This window comes from Solea solea, chromosome 8 (genome assembly GCF_958295425.1).
Source record: "Solea solea chromosome 8, fSolSol10.1, whole genome shotgun sequence".
Lineage (NCBI taxonomy): Eukaryota > Metazoa > Chordata > Actinopteri > Pleuronectiformes > Soleidae > Solea > Solea solea.
In genome coordinates, this window is record NC_081141.1 from 1893933 (window position 1) to 1912294 (window position 18362).

Below are 18362 nucleotides of genomic sequence, written 5' to 3' on the forward strand. Positions count from 1 at the left end.
AACTGAGTGGTCTGAGTTTGTCTGTGTCACAGCGCTCCCATGTGGAGTAACATGTGTACTACAACACAACCTGTGCCTTTTGAAACAACTGATGGATGATGAAAAGCTGCTGCTACTACTTCTACTACTACTAATAATAATAATAGTAATAATAAAACTTCTACTACTAATAATAATAATAATGATACTTCTACTACTACTACTAATAATAATACTTCTACTAATAATAATAATAATAATACTTCTACTACTACTACTAATAATAATAATAATACTTCTACTACTACTACTACTACTACTACTAATAACAATAATACTTCTACTACTACTACTACTACTACTAGTGCTACTACTACTACTACCTCCTCTACTACTTCTACTAATACTAATACTATTATAACTAGATTTATTGTTGTTGTAATTATTATTAATTCTATCATTATTTATGAATATATAGATGAATCATCTTTATATAAATGCACAGCACCTCCCGGTGGAGGACAGAGCGGTAGATAATGGACGGATGATGAAGTGTCCACTGTCCACTGTCCACTACCGGGGCCTGAGTTTCGTTTCTGCTGAAAGGGAGTTGTTCTGTGGTTTCGTTTGTTTTCAACCCCCGGGCTCAGTGTGACGCTCCGTGCCGTACACACTCACAGACACCGCCCACGCGGACCGCGCCTCAGTACAAAGTGAAGAAAGTGTTGTTCTGGGTTTCTCCTGAAGACGAAGTCCGGATGAAACACCTGACAAACCGTGACAAGCCGTGACAAGCCGTGACACTGCGTCCACACTGGCGCTCGCCTCTGACGGTGTCATCGCTCCGCTCACCGATTATCGGGATTTTTGATCGTGATCGATATGAAGTTTAGTCAGCGGATCCAGGTCGGACTCGACTTCTTCGAGTTTTTGAGGGAAACTGGTCGAACATCGATCACTGAAAGACTTGAACTGAGAGACATTTACAACATCGAGTTCAGGAGCAGGTGAGTCTTCATCGTCATCCCCCTCCTCTTCCTCCTCCTCCTCATCCTCGTAATGTGTCAACATTGTTTTTTGTTTCAGGAACTCTGGGTCCAAAGACCCGAACTTCGGTTCGATTCTTTACTCCCTGAAAACCAGCGGCAACATAACAAGAAGAAAAGATAAGATCCGCTTCAATGCGACGGTTTGTTTTTCTCCTGAATATAGACACGTCCCGGTGTGTAAATGAAACATCCCAACAGGGAGTCTTCAGTCATACATTTGAATGATATCGACGCTGTAGTTGAAAAGAAAAGAAAGTCTTTATTTCCGTTGTGTAAAAGCTCAGAATTGGTGAAAACTGGGATAAAATGTCAGCTTTTTGTTGAAAACATTGAATTATTTCTGCATTTTATTGTTTTACATCGTCTGAAATGTATTTGTGGGGTGAACAGATATGATAATGAGATGAACATGAGAAACACAGACACAAACACTGCTGCTGATCATATGCACAGGTCCAGGCTCTGTATGTGGACCAGTGGCACACACCGAGGACCCGTCAGCCACAGGCTGCCCCGGGCACACTGGGTAGACCTGGTCCAGTCCAGACCGCGACTTCTCCTGACGAAGCAGAGACGGGTGTTCGAGCTCGCAGGAAGCTGGCCAGTTGTCTGATGACGAGACTGAAAACAGACAGGTAACAAGACCACCACACATGGGGGTCCTGATGGGTCCTGATGGGTCCTGATGGGTCCTGATGACATTGTCCTCAGCTCGACCTCAGTTCCCGGGTCTCACTGTGGTTCTTTCCACCTCCTCAGAGCTGATTTCATCTCAGACAAACATAATGTCAGCATCACCGCCGACCACCAGTTTGACGATGGGAAGATTCACCTGTGTGTGGAAGACACACATGAGGTATGTGACTGGGTTGTTGCACACAGCGCGTCGCAGCCGCCGCTGCGTTCGTGACGTACTGTTGTTTTGTTCCTGTTGTGAACAGTGCGAGGTGAAGCTGAGCGTGACCAACACTGGAGCAGAGCCGGTGTATTTCACCTACTACACTCCACTGCAGTGGCTCCGATATTTAACTCTGACCGACGAGCGCAAAGTGACCAAAGCAAACCCTCTGACGCTTCAAGCAGGTAACACACAGGACTCACACAGACCCAGCATCTGCTGTATATGCACCACTGTCATCTGTTGTCTTCTCTTCTCAGGCGACAGCTATGAAGTCCAGGTTAACATCCATTGTGGTTGGGTTGGTATTTATCCCGCCACGCTGGCTTTTGAATTCAAACCGGACCTGCAGCCGTCCTCAGCCGCCTTCCATATTGTGCGCTATATCAAGGCTGAGCGCGTAACTTCCTTAGGACGAGAGCTGGCACCTGTAGCTCCCTACGCCCCTCGCTCCCTCCCTGCCTGGACGCCTCAAGATCAGTGCACCATCGTGGACGGGCAGCGACCAGAAGGGTAACGCTGCTCCACCACGCCCGCAAAGACCTTTCATTTAATACAGTAAATACACAACAACTGAAATGTTTCTTCTCCTCGCACCAGGATGTCAGTGATGCGCCTGCAGTACGTGATTCCACTCCATGAGTATCGTATCCCACCGTACATGAACCAGCTCATCGAGTCACTGAAGCAGCCTGCACCGGTCTGTGACAGGAGGTAATTCTCACACTCTTGTTGCACACACAGTTCATCTGTAACATGTGTCAGAGGAAGACACAAAGAGACTGAGTCTGTGAAAGTCACGGCAGTTTCATGCAGCCGAGCAGTGATGACTCCGCCCACATTGAGTAGTGGAAAAGCAACCTAAACCGTGGTGAGGCGAGGCGAGACGAGGCGGGACCATAAGGTGGAAAAAGGCCGTTAGTGACCGGCAAAGCAGTTCTTTTGGGTCTTAACTGAATCATTAGAATGAGTTTATTAGACAGATTTGTCCACAGTACTTCCTGCATGACCGTAGCACAGACACACCAGACTCCTCTGTTAAATATGGACATTTTACACGTTTACTTTGAAAGGAAAAACAAAAAAACTTGAACTAGAACGATCATCACTTGGTCTGGAGTGTGGAAGTGTCTGAAACCCGTGTTCTCGTGAATGGTTTACATGAAACAACCTTATATCCACTGTGTTCAGAAGGACTTTGCTGAAGAGTCCGTTAAGCTGGGACAACTATGCTGAGAAGTTTCAGCTGCTGCTGTATCTGGAGGAGCTGCAGATGGAGGTGGATATCAGGAGGTACAACATCCCCAACAGTGAGACAAAAGAACACGCCCCCATGTTCAGAGACACCGTCAACACAAAACTGCTCGTCCTTGAGGTAAATAATGTACATGTGACACTAGTGTCACACCTGCACATGATGGGATCTAATCTATTATGAGTTCAAATCATGGAATCACCTCTGCTCATCTCCGCTCACCTGTCAGGTGCCCGGCGTGTCGGAGAACCGGCCGTCCGTGCTGCGGGGAGATCAGCTGCTGGTTCGTCCGGCGGGAGAAACGGGCGTCAAGTACCGAGGCTATGTTCACAGTGTGGAGCTGGACAGAGTCAAACTGGGCTTCAGCTCCGAGTACGATCCACACAACACAGCATCATAACAACATTGTTGTCGTCAGTGACATTTAACAAGGAAAACATGGTTCCTCACAGATTGCTGAGTCGCTTCGTCGACGGCATGAAGTTCAGCGTGGAGTTCACCATCAACCGTCTCGTCGTGCGTCTTCAGCATCGAGCAGCGGAGCTGGCAGTGGACCACGGGCTGGAGAAGGTTCTGTTCCCTGACGCAGCCGCTCAACACACGCAGCTGCCCAACCTCAGGTCAGTGATGTCTGCAGTGTTCCAACAACTGTTGCTTTTACTGTGGTTGCCAGAATTCTACCGTAATAAATAGGGTAGAACTTTTTCTTACATTGCGGTAAAAGGATATGAGTATTGCTGTTTTTACGGTAAAGGTTGGAGGTTTATATTCTATCATATAAATTACATTGTTTTTTAATTGAAAGTAAAAGTATTAGTTAAGGATAAGTAAAGGATTTCTCCATGAAATAAAACAGCATTTATTAACATAAAATTCTACTTTATTCTGTAAAAAAAAAAACCTTGTTTTTACGGTAAAACTGGCAGCTGTGGTTGCCAGAAGTTTTGGCTCTTATAAATATTATGGTATTTTTTATGTAATTAACACAATGGTTAATAAGGTTAACAGTAAGAAAATGTATTTTTTACAAAAAAGATACAGGTTTGGGATATATCCATAATTAATATGGTGCAGTTATTTAATAGTAGATTAATGTAATTTTTACAGCAAAAAATATGCAAAAATTACTGTTTCGGCAACTATATATATTTACGGTATTTCCCTGTTACAAAAACTGTAATAAACTCTTTTTAAGTTTACAGTCTTTTTCTGTCATGGTTTGACAGTTTTTCACTGTAAAATCTACGGATATTTTTTTACAGTGTACAGCTCATACTCAGACAGGTGCACAACTGCCTGTGCTGGAAAAGCAACATTTTAAAAGGAAAAACGTCAGAGAGTAGAATAATAAACAGGTGAAACACGTTCCAATGATCAACGATTGGAACCCTAACCCAAAGTATTTGATACAGATCCCGGTAACATGATGAAGAGCCACCGACTCTAATTGTAAGAGAAAAACGTATTATTCTAAAACTAGCTGATTACATTCCTAAGCACAAACCTCAACAACAACAGCTGCAACTCTCTAATCACCAAGGCCTCGGAGAAGCACTGGTACCAGTCATTTATGTACAAAATGTGCCTGTTTAGGACTGATAACTCAGCTGTGCAGTCCTCCCGAAGGTCAGCTCCATGTATCAGCAGAACTCTGGGACTCACAGGCAGACTGAGAGAGGGCGTTCTCCTCAGATCTGAGCTGCTTCCACTCAAGCTTTTCACCTTCTGACTCCAGAAACTCCATCCTTGGTCGGCTCACCTAATAATCAAATCTCTGTAATAAACACTTGTCTCCCATCATGACAAAAATCTACAATGTAATAACAAAGCATTTCACATGTAGAACTGTAATGTAAGTGTATTTCATTCACTGGCTGTAATTTTATTTAAAAAATACGATTTTTCTCTTAATCTTTAATTAAAACGTCCTCAGCCAGACCAGGTGCTTAATTTACCTGCGATTATTTTGTGTTGTTATTGTTGACAGCCTTTTTGACCGGAAGTTGGAGAGCAACTCTGAACAGTCTCAAGCAGTTGGACACATTGTAGCTGGCTCGTCCAAACCTGCCCCATACCTGATCTTTGGTCCACCTGGAACAGGTGCACACAGCACTATAGAACTATAAAATACGCTGTGATTATCCTGCCTGTATCTGACAAAAACCAAACATGGAATTCTGTTGCTTCTCTGCGCAGGTAAAACTGTGACTATGGTTGAGGCCATCAAGCAAATCGAGAAGACCCAGGCCTCCTGCCACATCCTGGCCTGCGCTCCGTCCAACAGCGCCGCTGACCTGCTCTGTTCCAAGATTGTGGAGCACGTGGAGAAACGAAAGGTGTTCCGCATGTACGCCACCAGCCGGGACCCGAGATTGATCCCTGAAGACCTGAAGGTCAGTGTCAGTTCTGCTGGGTTGTAGTCTCGCCAAGGTCTAGTATGAATGGGATCTGTGGTGCTTTCAGGAGAGCTCGAACCTGGTGGGCAACTGCTACGTCTTTCCTCCTAAAGAGGAGCTGATGGAGTTCAGAGTCATCGTCACCACCCTGATAACTGCTGGAAGGTGCAGTACTTCCTCTTTATTTGTTTTCTCGTTTCCTCCGGAGAGCTGACGTAGGAATTCCCCCGTCACCACGCACCTTGTCTCCGTTCTCTCCAGGTTGGTCTCGGGAGGACTTCCTGTCGGTCATTTCACGCATGTGTTTGTGGACGAGGCAGGACACGCTGTCGAGACTGAGTGTTTAGTCCCGCTGGCAGGTAATGGGATCAAAGTCCAGGGTTTCGGGAATAGACTGCAGTAGAGCTGCAACTAACGGTTATTTTCATCATCGATGAATATTTTCTCAATGAATCGCTTGGTCCATAAAAGGTTTGACGAACAGGGATATTTTATGGACCAATTGAGAAAATATTCGACAGATTAATCGATTATGAATATAATTGTTAGTTTAGTAAGTGAGCTGATGTGAGAATGCAGCAGGAGAATCTCTGGATAATCCCCTGCTCGAGCCGGGCATCACTCCTGGAGATTCTCCCGCTGAAACTCGTCCAGAACAAACTCTGGAGAATGTTCACAATCTTCTGTGTGTAACATAATTCAGCTGCGGTGAAAACTTTATGTCATCAATCCGTATCTATCTGAACCATTTCTGTCTTCACTGAGTATCAGTGAGTTTGTAACTTGTACTAAACTAACTTTGTGTATTTCTCTGTCTTTACCCACGGAAACAAAGGGCTGTTAGACGCACAGACCGGTCAGGTTGTTCTCGCCGGAGACCCCGAGCAGCTCGGACCAATTCTTAGATCTCCTTTTGCTCTGAAATACGGCATGGGTGCGTGCAGACCCGGTCACACTTAAGATGCATGATCATGTGTGTGTGTGTGTGTGTGTGTGTGTGTATAACGCTGTCGCATGTGTCTCTGCAGAGGTTTCTCTCCTGGAGCGCTTGATGAAGGAGTGCCCTCTGTACCGGAAACAGGAGAACGCGTTCGACAGTCGCTTTGTCACCAAACTGCTGCGTAACTACAGGTGCGATGTCATCGCTCTACTCCATGTATCGGATTGTTCTGTCATTGCTCTCGTCCGTTTCCTTGACACGTGTCCTTTCTAAGGTCCCATCCGGACATCCTTCACGTCCCCAATGAGCTCTTCTACGATGGGGAACTTCAGTGTTGCGCAGATGAATATCTAAGAAACTCCTACTGCAGTTGGCAATATCTACCAAAGAGTGTAAGCACCTCATATTTCACTACACCTTTACAGACGCATGACTGATCATTATTTTTGGTTACCCGGTAATAACTCAGCCCACCCTTTGGTTCGCCATGATCAAGACACAGTTGTGTACTTTAATGATATAATAATCGATGTCATGCTGCATGGTATCTCACAACACTGCTGCCTTACTCTTAAAGCTGCGGTGCGTAACTTTTTGAGACGTTTGTTGACGTTATTATTAGTATATATATTAGTATTCTGATGCCGCGTGCTTCATCTCAAACAAAGTAAGTAAGCGAAGAAATTCTTGGTCGACTGAAGCCCTGAAATTTCGACAAAAATTCGTCAAATCAACGATTATTAGACTAAAACATTTGCAATATGCCAATTCTGATATTCTGATATGTTCATATACTGAAAACAGACGGAGCAGCCTAACGCAGACACGTTAGCTTACTGTTTTTATACGATATGCCATGTTTGTAGTCGAGCTGTGATAATGAAAACTTTTTTCCCGCCATCTGTTTTTGTGAAATGCTGCCACACTGTCGATGTCTTTGACACGGATGTTAGAGGACGACTGACTGTAGCGGACGTTCTTTAATCGATCTGTCTCTAGTGGGTTGGGCTAATCCATTAGCACTTGGTACTTTCCTCCTGATAAAATGAACCATAGACTGTATGAAATTTACACGGCAGAATTTGAGTGGAGCCAGAACGTATCGACAGTCCTCGTTTGTGTTCAGTGGCGGTGCAGGTGTGGGTGGAGACAGGCCTGACGCTAACAGGGTTAGGAGTAATGGGTGACAGTATTGCTAACTAGCTGTTAGCTAATACACGTCCTGCGACTGTCAGGAAATAAAACGAGGAAATCTGCTGTGTTTACCTCCAGTTGGTTAGCTTAACTCCCTGCTAACTGCTTCAAGTTTACGTCAGCTACACAAACAAGTGCTCAAATGTTACTTTTTAAATGCCACTTTGTTTATGCTAACTGATGAATGTTTGACAGTAGAAGAAGAAAACATCGGTCCATCATGTCCCTTTGTCTTTATTTGAACCTTTAAGGGCTTTCCGTTGATCTTCCACGGTATCACCGGCGTGGACGAGCGCGAGGCCAGCAGCCCGTCCTTCTTCAACAGAGCCGAGGTGGAGGAGCTCATGAATTACGTGAAGAAGCTGCTGCAGACACACGGCAAGAAGGGCCTGGCAACCATCTCGCCCAAGGACATAGGCATCATCGCCCCCTACAGGAAACAGGCAGGAAACCAGTTCAGTTCAGCGCGCACACACACATACACACTGTACACTAACCATATGTTTTTCCTGCACGTTTGCACAGGTGCAGAAGATCCGTCAGGCCCTGGACAAAGTCGGGAAAGAGCTCAAATTTAAGCACATGGGCGCACTGAAGGTATGAATAACTAAAAGTAGCCTCCTGACTCAAATGGACGACGCAACGATGAAACTGTATTTACTGCAACTGCACTGCAAACTGTTATTTTTAAAAAGAAAAGAAAGAAAAACAGATGATGGAAACATGACTACATAAGCCACACCCCCCTTCCTATATATTTTTCAAGTTATTTCATTTCAAATGTTAAGTTTAGTTAGTTTTTTTATGTCACATACAGAGAGGTGTGCTTTCTTCTTTTGGCCACAAAGTGGAGTATCTGAAAGTGCAGTGTTGGGCAGTTTGATGAATGATTTAAATTACCACCAAAGTCACAAAAGAGCACGTTGTCCATGAGGTCACATGATGTCACATGATGTGTGTGTGTGTGTGTGTGTGTGTGTGTGATTGTGTGTCAGGTTGGTTCTGTGGAGGAGTTCCAGGGTCAGGAGCGGAGAGTCATCCTGGTGTCCACAGTCCGCAGCAGCCCTGAATACACGGACATAGACAAACACTTCAACCTGGGCTTTGTCAAGAATGAGAAGGTACCTGCTGCTCTGTGTGTGTGTGTGTGTGTGTGTGTGTGCGTGCATGTGTGTGTGTGTGTGTGTGTGCATGTGTGCGTGTGTACATTCGTGCTGCTCTCTCACACACACTTTACTTCTCCAGAGATTCAATGTGGCTCTGACTCGAGCCAAAGCCCTGATGATTGTGGTGGGAAACCCCAGAGTGCTGAACACAGATCCTACCTGGGCTCGGTGGGTGTCACACACACACACACACACACACACACACACACACACACACACACACACACAACTTTAGTTTAATGTTCATAAAGTGTCTGTTTGTGTGTGTGTGTGTGTGTGTGTGTGTGTGTGTGTGTGTCTACAGCTTCATCCAGTACTGCAGCGACAGAGGAGGTTACGACGGCGTCCATTATGCCAACGTCCTCGCAGAGGAAGAGGAGGACGTGGTGACGAGGCTCGCTGCTCTCTACATCGACATTCAAGGTAACACACACACACACACACACACACACACACATCTTCCCCCGTACAAGTGACGCCATCGCAGTGAAAAAGGTCGTTGAACTTGTCCATGTGTCTTTGTGTGTGTGTGTGTGTGTGTGTGTGTCTCAGTGGAGACAGCAGAGAGCGCTGTTCAGCAGCACTTGGACCTTGCGTGGAGGAGTGACATCTGAACATCCCATAATGTCCAGGGAACAGCCGAAAGAAAAATGGTCTTAGAAATATCTATATTTGTACTTAACCTCTCCTGAGGATCCTGATCTTGAAATTGAGTTTTATCTCAGGGATTTTTTTAAATGTCTTAAATTACAGTTTGATGGGTTAGTGCAGCAGCTCAAAAATATCTATATTTTATGATCAGAAAAATGTTGAAGTAAAACCTCAGGATTATTCAGATGATTATTTGTCCTGTTAAAAATGGAAGAATGGATTTTTATCTTAATTCTGGATTATATGAAGAATAAATGTTGATGTGTTAAAGGTCCAGTGTGTCGTAGGATTTACCACCAAAGCTTCATAATATTATAATAACAACAATAATAATAATAATAATATAACTTTAGACCAAACAAATCATAGCTGCACAAACCCTTGTTCACTTGTCCGACTCTATTTAAATTTGACTTTATTATATTTCAGTGAATCCTTTAAGAATTCTGTGAAATCACTTGTTCAATCATTTAAAAAAAAGTGTTAAAGCGAGACAGAATCCAAGTGAAGTCTTTTTCTGATGTTAAATCTTTATTTTCTGATTTTATTCAAAATCGATCTATTGACAATTCTGCTTCTGAGTTACAGTCATTGATGTTTGACTTTAATTTCTATAAAATAAAGTGAATTCTGATGAAAACAAGAGCATCATATTCATTTGTATTATTATTATTATTAGTAGTAGTAGTAGTATAATTATTATTATTAAAATATGATTATATAATATCACATAATGTTGTTATTATTATCATAATAATAATAGTACGTCTGTGTGTCTGCGTCTGTGTGGGGCGGGGTACCATATATAATATAATCCTGTTCTGGCCTCTGGTCTTCAGATTATGGGCTGTAGTAAGAAAATAATGCCTCACTATGGAAACAATCATTAATGGTGAGATTAGGATTAAAGAGAAACAAAACAAAAACAAAGGTGGATTAAGACGTCTATCAACATGTATGTATTTATTTTTAACATCCTCAGCCTGACTGTTGACGCTGGCACCACACTGGAATTATAACACTGCGTGTCCTGGTCAGTTGGGTGATAATGTTTGACATTTCAAAACCTCTTGGGGCGTGATCTGATGCTCTCCAAGGCTGTTAAACACACACACACTCACACAATCACACACACACACACACTTCTCTCGTAAAATGTGCTCTGAATTTCATGACATCACTGTCACAGCAGATCATTTTCTGTTAGGACACAGTCAGCTGCCGTCATACTTCTACAGGATATATATGTCCACAACACACACACACACACACACACAGTCTGGTCTCCATGTCTTCAGAGGACATAACATTGGACATAAATGTGAATATGTTCTAGTTTCTGTAATAAGAAGCTAAAAAATGACAGAAAGTAGAAAAGATCCACATTTAAGAAGCTGAAAAATGACAGAAAATAGAAAATATTCACATTTAAGAAGCTGAAAAATGACAGAAAGTAGAAAATATTTACATTTAAGAAGCTGAAAAATGACAGAAAATAGAAAATATCCACATTTAAGAAGCTGAAAAATGACAGAAAGTAGAACATATCCACATTTAAGAAGCTGAAAAATGACAGAAAGTAGAAAATATCCACATTTAATAAGATAAAAAATGACAGAAAGTAGAAAATATCCACATTTAAGAAGCTGAAAAATGACAGAAAGTAGAAAATATCCACATTTAAGAAGCTGAAAAATGACAGAAAATAGAAAATATTCACATTTAAGAAGCTGAAAAATGACAGAAAGTAGAAAATATTTACATTTAAGAAGCTGAAAAATGACAGAAAATAGAAAATATCCACATTTAAGAAGCTGAAAAATGACAGAAAGTAGAACATATCCACATTTAAGAAGCTGAAAAATGACAGAAAGTAGAAAATATCCACATTTAAGAAGCTGAAAAATGACAGAAAATAGAAAATATTCACATTTAAGGAGCTGAAAAATGACAGAAAGTAGAAAATATCCACATTTAGGAAGCTGAAAAATGACAGAAAGTAGAAAATATTCACATTTAAGAAGCTGAAAAATGAGAGAAAATAGAAAATATTCACATTTAAGAAACTAAAAATGACAGAAACTAGAAAATATTTACATTTAAGAAGCTGGAAAATCAGAAAGGTTGTTATAATTATTGAAAAAAACACTCAAACTGATAAATCGAGAAATCAAAATAGTTGCCGATTAATTTAGTAATCGATTAATAATTGATTCATCGAATAATCGCGGCAGCCTTAATTCGATTAGATTAGTGACAAACACAGACCATAATCTCCTGTTTCTCTGCAGGTGAAAATCACACATTTGAATTATAATCAATCAACTTGGTTTATTATTTTTACTCATGATAAAGTGGTGACTATATTCTTATTATTCTTTTACATTAATCACATTTAGCGTCTTTACAAAAACGACCAGTGTCTGTTATGTTGAAAAAAACCCAGGCAAATATGAAAGTTTACTTGGCAAGTGTATCTATAAATAGATAAGTTCACACCTTGATCACACCTCTGTCTCTCACTCACTCACTCACTCACTCACTCACTCATGGATGAGAGAGCAGCACACTGAACAGAGAGAGAGAGAGAGAGAGAGAGGGAGGTGTTACAGTAACACATTTACTGAGTAGATTAATAATGTCATACATTCATCTGTGGGGGGGGGGGTTCTGGGTACTCACACACACTCATCCACCCTGACTGACTGACAGACGCTCAGCTGATCCCTGACAGACGGACGGACGGACGCTGAAAGACTAAAGAAAGGTTTGTGTTTCCTTTATTGAACAGAAATCATTTAAAAATGTTTCATGTAAAAATCGTTACAGCCGATCATCACAATCCTAAAACAGCTGCGACACTTCAGCCGAGCACAGACTAAAGTCTTTGTTCAGGCAAACAAAGCATAATAATGTATGTACTGTACTGAGGGGCGACGCCATAATCAGGCACTGTGTGAAGTTTCAGGCTCTGAATCTAAAGAATCTCTTCTTTATCTGGACACACGCCGTCAGTATCTGTGTGAATGAACTTATTATATTATAGATGTATATTTATGTTATGGGTAACTCTTCTTGATATGTTGTATGAATGTCCACAGAGTCAGAGTCAGAAGTACGGACGTGAGTTTTGTGTCGTTGCAGATGAACCTGGCTCTGATCCATGACAGACTGCACATTAAGACGTTCTGGGAGAAGAAGATTCACTGTGAGGGTCAGGATGCTGAGAACGAGGAGCAGAGGAGGAACAAGAGTGCGCTCAAAAAGTCAGTCAAACACCTGCTCGTCATCATCACACACAACACAGTCCACACTTAAATAACCCTGACCTGGACCCGGACCCTGACCCTGACCCTGACCCTGACCCTGACCTGGACCCTGACCACTTTACCTTTTTAAAACTTCAAAAGTTCTAGCACTACTCCAATCTACTCGTGTCCATCAGTGATAGAACCTAGTACCTGATGTTTTTCTTCTTCTCCATCAGTGATAGAACCTGGTACCGTTGTTTTTGTTCTTCTTCTACATCACTGATAGAACCTGGTACCTGCTGTTTTTCTTCTTCTCCATCAGTGATAGAACCTGGTACCTGCTGTTTTTCTTCTACATCACTGATAGAACCTGGTACCTGCTGTTTTTCTTCTTCTCATCAATGATAGAACCTGGTACCTGCTGTTTTTGTTCATTTCCATCAATGACAGAACCTGGTACCTGCTGTTTTTCTTCTACATCAGTGATAGAACCTGGTACCTGCTGTTTTTCTTCTTCTCCATCAATGATAGAACCTGGTACCTGCTGTTTTTCTTCTTCTCCATCAATGACAGAACCTAGTGCCTGGTGTTTTTCTTCTACATCACTGATAGAACCTGGTACCTGCTGTTTTTCTTCTTCTCCATCAGTGATAGAACCTGGTACCTGCTGTTTTTCTTCTTCTCCATCAGTGATAGAATCTGGTACCTGCTGTTTTTCTTCTTCTCCATCAGTGATAGAACCGGGTACCTGCTGTTTTTCTTCTTCTCCATCAACGATAGAACCTGGTACCTGCTGTTTTTCTTCTTCTCCATCAGTGATAGAACCGGGTACCTGCTGTTTTTCTTTTTCTCCATCAGTGATAGAACCTGGTACCTGTCAGTCAGAACCAGCCTCAGCAAATCCAAGAACAACGCTGAACTCAAACCCAATTACGACCGCGTTCAGTGGTATTTCAGTTCAGTAGTGTTAGAACTGTATCATGGAAAAGTTACAGGTTCTCACCTTTCTCCATGTTATGTGAGAATGATGATGTGAGACCAACGGGACAATGATTAGTCTCAGTTGTGGTGGAGTTGAGAGTCTGGCTCACAGACTCGTCTAAAAACAGCGTCTCAACACCAAGAGAATCATGTCCCAGGGAGGTGGATCACATACCAGGACAAGCGTCGCACTTGACCCTCACACACAGTCTGCTTGTTAAAGGTCTGATGCTCATTAATGAGCTGAAACATCAGCTGAGCTGTAACCTGAACCTGAACCTCACCTCACGCCATCACTGCACTGAAACATAAACCAGAGACATCAGTGAGCTGTGAGTAGATGTTCACGCTGTCTGATGATTTCATGTCAGACTTTTGTTAAATATGTTCAGTCTTTCAGGACCTCGGAGCTGTGCAGATGTGTCTGCTTCAGTCGTATGTGAAGACATTTATGTTTTATGTGGAAGTGAATGTCACTCGGCGTAATGTGGTCCGTTCAAAACCTGAGGTTTCATTTCACGTCTCAGTCCTTTGACTGTACTTTATCACATCTTTCCAGTTTGGAACGTGGCTGTAGAAAAACACATGAGGTGGTTACTTTGAAACGGATGATGTGGACTAATCCATCGTCTTCTGCACGTGTGGGTTTGAATCTCATCGTGGTTGCAGCACACTTGATGCCTCATGTAGGAAACTATCTAATCCAGCTTGATAACAATATAAAGTCAAACCTGTGGTTCTTTGATTTGTGTGTTATCACTGCGATCATCTCACTCACGTTATGCTGTGTTTAGACCTCCAGCATTATGTTGGATCCCTCCTAACTCCAGCCTCTTCCTCCTTTATCGCACTTTAACCTCACACCAACTCCTCGGCCCATCACAGCTAATCCCTCGGCTATCCATTACCTCTCAGCCCTAATCCCCTGCCCATCGATACCATGTCTGTCTTAATCCCCGGCTATGTGTGATCCTGTGCCCCACCGCCGCACAACTATCTGCAGAGTGCTGCAGGAGGGCGGAGGTGATAATCACAGCGTGGTGAGTGATGGAGGCGACTGACACACTGATAGAAAACACAGATACACACAGGCTGAAATTAGAAAACAAATTTACTTCATGACGTCTTCAGTCGGTCACGTCAAAGATTTATATTTTAGTGTTATACTTAGTTACTTTAGTGAAGAAAGAAATCACTTCATTTGTAGGAGAAATTTGTTTGAAGAAAAACGTCTCACAGAGAAAGGTTTGTGGTTTGAGGACTGAGCTCTCTGTGGGTTCTCAGGACTGAGTTCTCTGTGGGTTCTCAGGACTGATTTCTCTGTGGGTTCTCAGGACTGAGTTCTCTGTTGGTTCTCAGGAATGAGTTCTCTTTGGGTTCTCAGGAATGAGCTCTCTGTTGGTTCTCAGGACTGAGTTCTCTGTGGGTTCTCAGGAATGAGTTCTCTTTGGGTTCTCAGGAATGAGCGCTCTGTTGGTTCTCAGGACTGAGTTCTCTGTGGGTTCTCAGGACTGAGCTCTCTGTGGGTTCTCAGGACTGATTTCTCTGTGGGTTCTCAGGACTGAGCTCTCTGTGGGTTCTCATAACTGAGTTCTCTGTGGGTTCTCAGGACTGAGCTCTCTGTTGGTTCTCATAACTGAGTTCTCTGTGGATTCTCAGGACTGAGCTCTCTGTGGGTTCTCATAACTGAGTTCTCTGTTGGTTCTCAGGACTGAGCTCTCTGTGGGCTGGTGATCTGTCCAGGGTGAACTTCAAATGTCACCCCATGTTGGCTGGGATTGGCTCCAGCTCCGGGTTAGGGTTAGGCTTAATTAAGTCATGTGGCCTTTGTCGTTCCCTTTGATGTTGGGATTATCAGCTGCTCATTAACATTTCGGAGTTCCTGTCTTGAAGCAGTCGGCGTAGGTTTAAAATGTCCAGGATAAAATGATCAGGCTTCATCTCACTCTTTAGATGTTTATGTCATTTAGTAAGTGTCAGGTTTATAACTGAACAGAACCACTAATCCACCGTGCTGTCAGTGTCTAAAATCCACAGAAACGATCAGTCAGCTCGCAGACCGTTAATGTAAGGCGGGAAAAACAAAGACATGAGACTGAAATTCCTTTATATTACAGTGATACTTGAGGTTATTTCCAGTGTGATTGTATGAGATACAAGCACACGGGGAACATGGTCGATTTCTTAAGAATACGTTTGCTGCTTTAACTGAAGTTTAGGGGAAAACCTGTGATTTTACAGTCGTTCATGTGTTGTTTTAGGTCAGATGTGGTGGATTTCAGAGGCTTTGCCTTTACAGCAGCACATATTTGATCAAACAGGGGACAAGTAACAGAAAAACACTAAACAAAAACCTCTCTCTGTCCGTCTATATATGTGTGTGTGGTCAGGAGGATTATCAGCAGCTGAGAGGACAAATGGTATAATCCAGAAAACTCGACAGGAAGGTGGCGCGAACACAGTGAGCGTCGGGTTACGCGTAAACACTCGTGTCCACTCTGTCTTATTGTCTTCTGTGCTCACTGGTGCACGTTGACATTTTTCCACCCCACAGACAAACACGCGTGCGTGCGCTGATGTTTGATTTGTGGGCGAAATAAATGCTGCTGTGACAGTGATAACGCAGCAGCTGTCAGCAAGATACCAGATCTGCTGCTGACTCAAAGTCCACAAGTAGACACTTTATTAAACACTAAATATTACATTACACACACACACACACACACACACACACACACACACGGTCACCTTCAGACGACCAGCTGAGATTTTATACTTTCACTGAGACCAGAGGATGAGAAGCTGTGGTCAGAGAGATCAGCACAACATTTATATTTGTCAAATATTAATGGAGCAGTATAACCAGTATATAACCAGTATATAACTAATATATAACCAGTATATAATCAGTATATAACCAGTATATAACCAGTATAACCAATATATAACCAATATATAACCAGTATATAATCAGTATATAACCAATATGTAACCAGTATAACGTATATAACCAGTATATAATCAGTATATAACCAATATGTAACCAGTATAACGTTATAACCAGTATATAATTAGTATACAACCAATATATAACCAGTATAATGTATATAACCAGTATATAATCAGTATACAACAATATATAACCAGTATAACAGTATATAACCAGTATATAATCAGTATACAACCAATATATAACCAGTATAACGTATATAACCAGTATATAATCAGTATACAACCAATATATAACCAGTATAACAGTGTATAATCAGTATATAACCAGTATCTAACCAGTATAACCAGTATATAACCAGTATATAACCAGTATTACAGTATATAACGAGTATATAACCAGTATATCACCTGGTGTGATGGAGCCAATCACAGCACAGCTGCCCTGCTTTATGATCTGTTTTACTCTAAATCCTTTTAAAATAGACGTCAGCTGTCAGAGTGAGTGACATCATGTGTTTCCGCGTGTCGTTATAAAATATCTTTGTGTCTTTAAGACAATACAGGTTTTCCACAGCACTTCCACATTGGCTTCACTGTTTGTTCCCAGAGACTGGAGATATTTTTAAATACACCTTGTGCTTGTGGACAAAGCTGAAAGGCACCGGGCTATATTTTAACCATCAGAGCGAGCACATGGTCCTGTGTAAATGCAGGTTTAAAAAAAGCTCTCTGTGTGTGTGCCAAACTTCCTGTTGATCAGGATTATTTGTGTGTGTGTTTTCAGGCTGAGAGACGAGTGGCTGGTGCGTCTGGAGAACCGTAACAAGCACTTACAGAAACTTAATGACAACTTCATCAGGAAGGTGAAGACGGAGGAGGCAGCTGAGCACACATGATGAGGAGGATGATGATGATGATGATGATGATGAATAAAAATCAAGCATAAATAGATGAGTTGGTGAGTTTTACTTCACTGTGATCAAAGTTGGGCTGTGACCTTTAACCCCACAAACGTCGGTTGTTACCTGTACGATGCTTCACGTCAGACACACACGTCTGGTTTCCCCCATTTAGTATTGGACTTTTAACATTTAAACTCTGTTTGGTCACTGATTGTTCAAGTTTAAAGTTGCTTTTGTCATTAGGACGAGTGTAAAGTATAAAGTAGAGCACGTTTGATGTCAATAAACTGTAAAGTTTATTCAGGTTTAAGTGACACAAACTGAGAAACTTCACTTAGCTCCTGTGTGTGTGTGTATAACTAATATAAATATCACTTTAAGTACACCATTTTTTACACTTCATAAAAATATCCAGCAACAATAAAATATGAATAAAGTGACTGTACGGATTATAAACGCTTGTTTAAATAGATCTAACTGTGAATATAATGAGGTGCATCTTTGAAAACAAACCTGAGTCATAGAAAGTCAACACAATTTTAAATATAAATTATTTTCAGAAACAATGTTATTGTATACTTTGTCCTGGAAAGTCTATGCAAAGTTCCTGTTACATTTATTTATACACATATATGTATACACATATACACACATATATATATATATATATATATATATATATATATATATATATACATATATATATATATATATATATATATATATATACACATATACATATGTACAT

The 18362-nt window shown here is 41.8% G+C and overlaps 2 protein-coding genes across 3 annotated transcripts; both read left to right on the forward strand.

The window, feature by feature from the left end:
- Positions 1–653: 653 nt before the first annotated feature.
- Positions 654–10173, forward strand: LOC131463455 (putative helicase mov-10-B.2). 2 transcript variants are annotated; one of them, XM_058635168.1, is made up of 23 exons: positions 654–986; positions 1066–1168; positions 1482–1663; positions 1788–1884; positions 1970–2111; positions 2187–2439; positions 2527–2640; positions 3118–3301; positions 3411–3553; positions 3634–3801; positions 5169–5281; positions 5378–5574; positions 5645–5742; positions 5839–5936; positions 6413–6511; positions 6606–6708; positions 6792–6909; positions 7963–8154; positions 8237–8308; positions 8707–8832; positions 8957–9045; positions 9182–9300; positions 9430–10173. In XM_058635168.1, exons 1-23 carry the CDS (start codon positions 862–864, stop codon positions 9489–9491), a joined length of 2997 nt encoding a protein of 998 aa, XP_058491151.1. In that variant the 5' UTR covers positions 654–861; the 3' UTR covers positions 9492–10173. The 2 variants fall into 2 exon arrangements, with proteins under 2 accessions (XP_058491151.1, XP_058491153.1); XM_058635170.1 differs by having other exon boundaries at positions 3121–3301.
- Positions 10174–12197: 2024 nt separating this feature from the next.
- Positions 12198–17663, forward strand: LOC131463492 (protein FAM240B). The gene is made up of 3 exons (XM_058635232.1): positions 12198–12295; positions 12673–12794; positions 17497–17663. The coding sequence occupies exons 2-3, from the start codon at positions 12673–12675 to the stop codon at positions 17606–17608; spliced, it is 234 nt and encodes a 77-aa protein (XP_058491215.1). The 5' UTR covers positions 12198–12295; the 3' UTR covers positions 17609–17663.
- Positions 17664–18362: the final 699 nt, after the last annotated feature.

Excerpts from the sequence above, each read along its gene's own strand:
- LOC131463455 (XM_058635168.1), top strand. The coding sequence starts at position 862 with ATGAAGTTTAGTCAGCGGATCCAGGTCGGACTCGACTTCTTCGAGTTT. Across the intron at positions 8,309-8,706 it reads AGCACATGGGCGCACTGAAG|GTTGGTTCTGTGGAGGAGTT; the intron begins GTATGAATAACT and ends ATTGTGTGTCAG. Across the intron at positions 8,833-8,956 it reads GCTTTGTCAAGAATGAGAAG|AGATTCAATGTGGCTCTGAC; the intron begins GTACCTGCTGCT and ends TTACTTCTCCAG.
- LOC131463492 (XM_058635232.1), top strand. The coding sequence starts at position 12,673 with ATGAACCTGGCTCTGATCCATGACAGACTGCACATTAAGACGTTCTGG. Across the intron at positions 12,795-17,496 it reads AACAAGAGTGCGCTCAAAAA|GCTGAGAGACGAGTGGCTGG; the intron begins GTCAGTCAAACA and ends GTGTGTTTTCAG.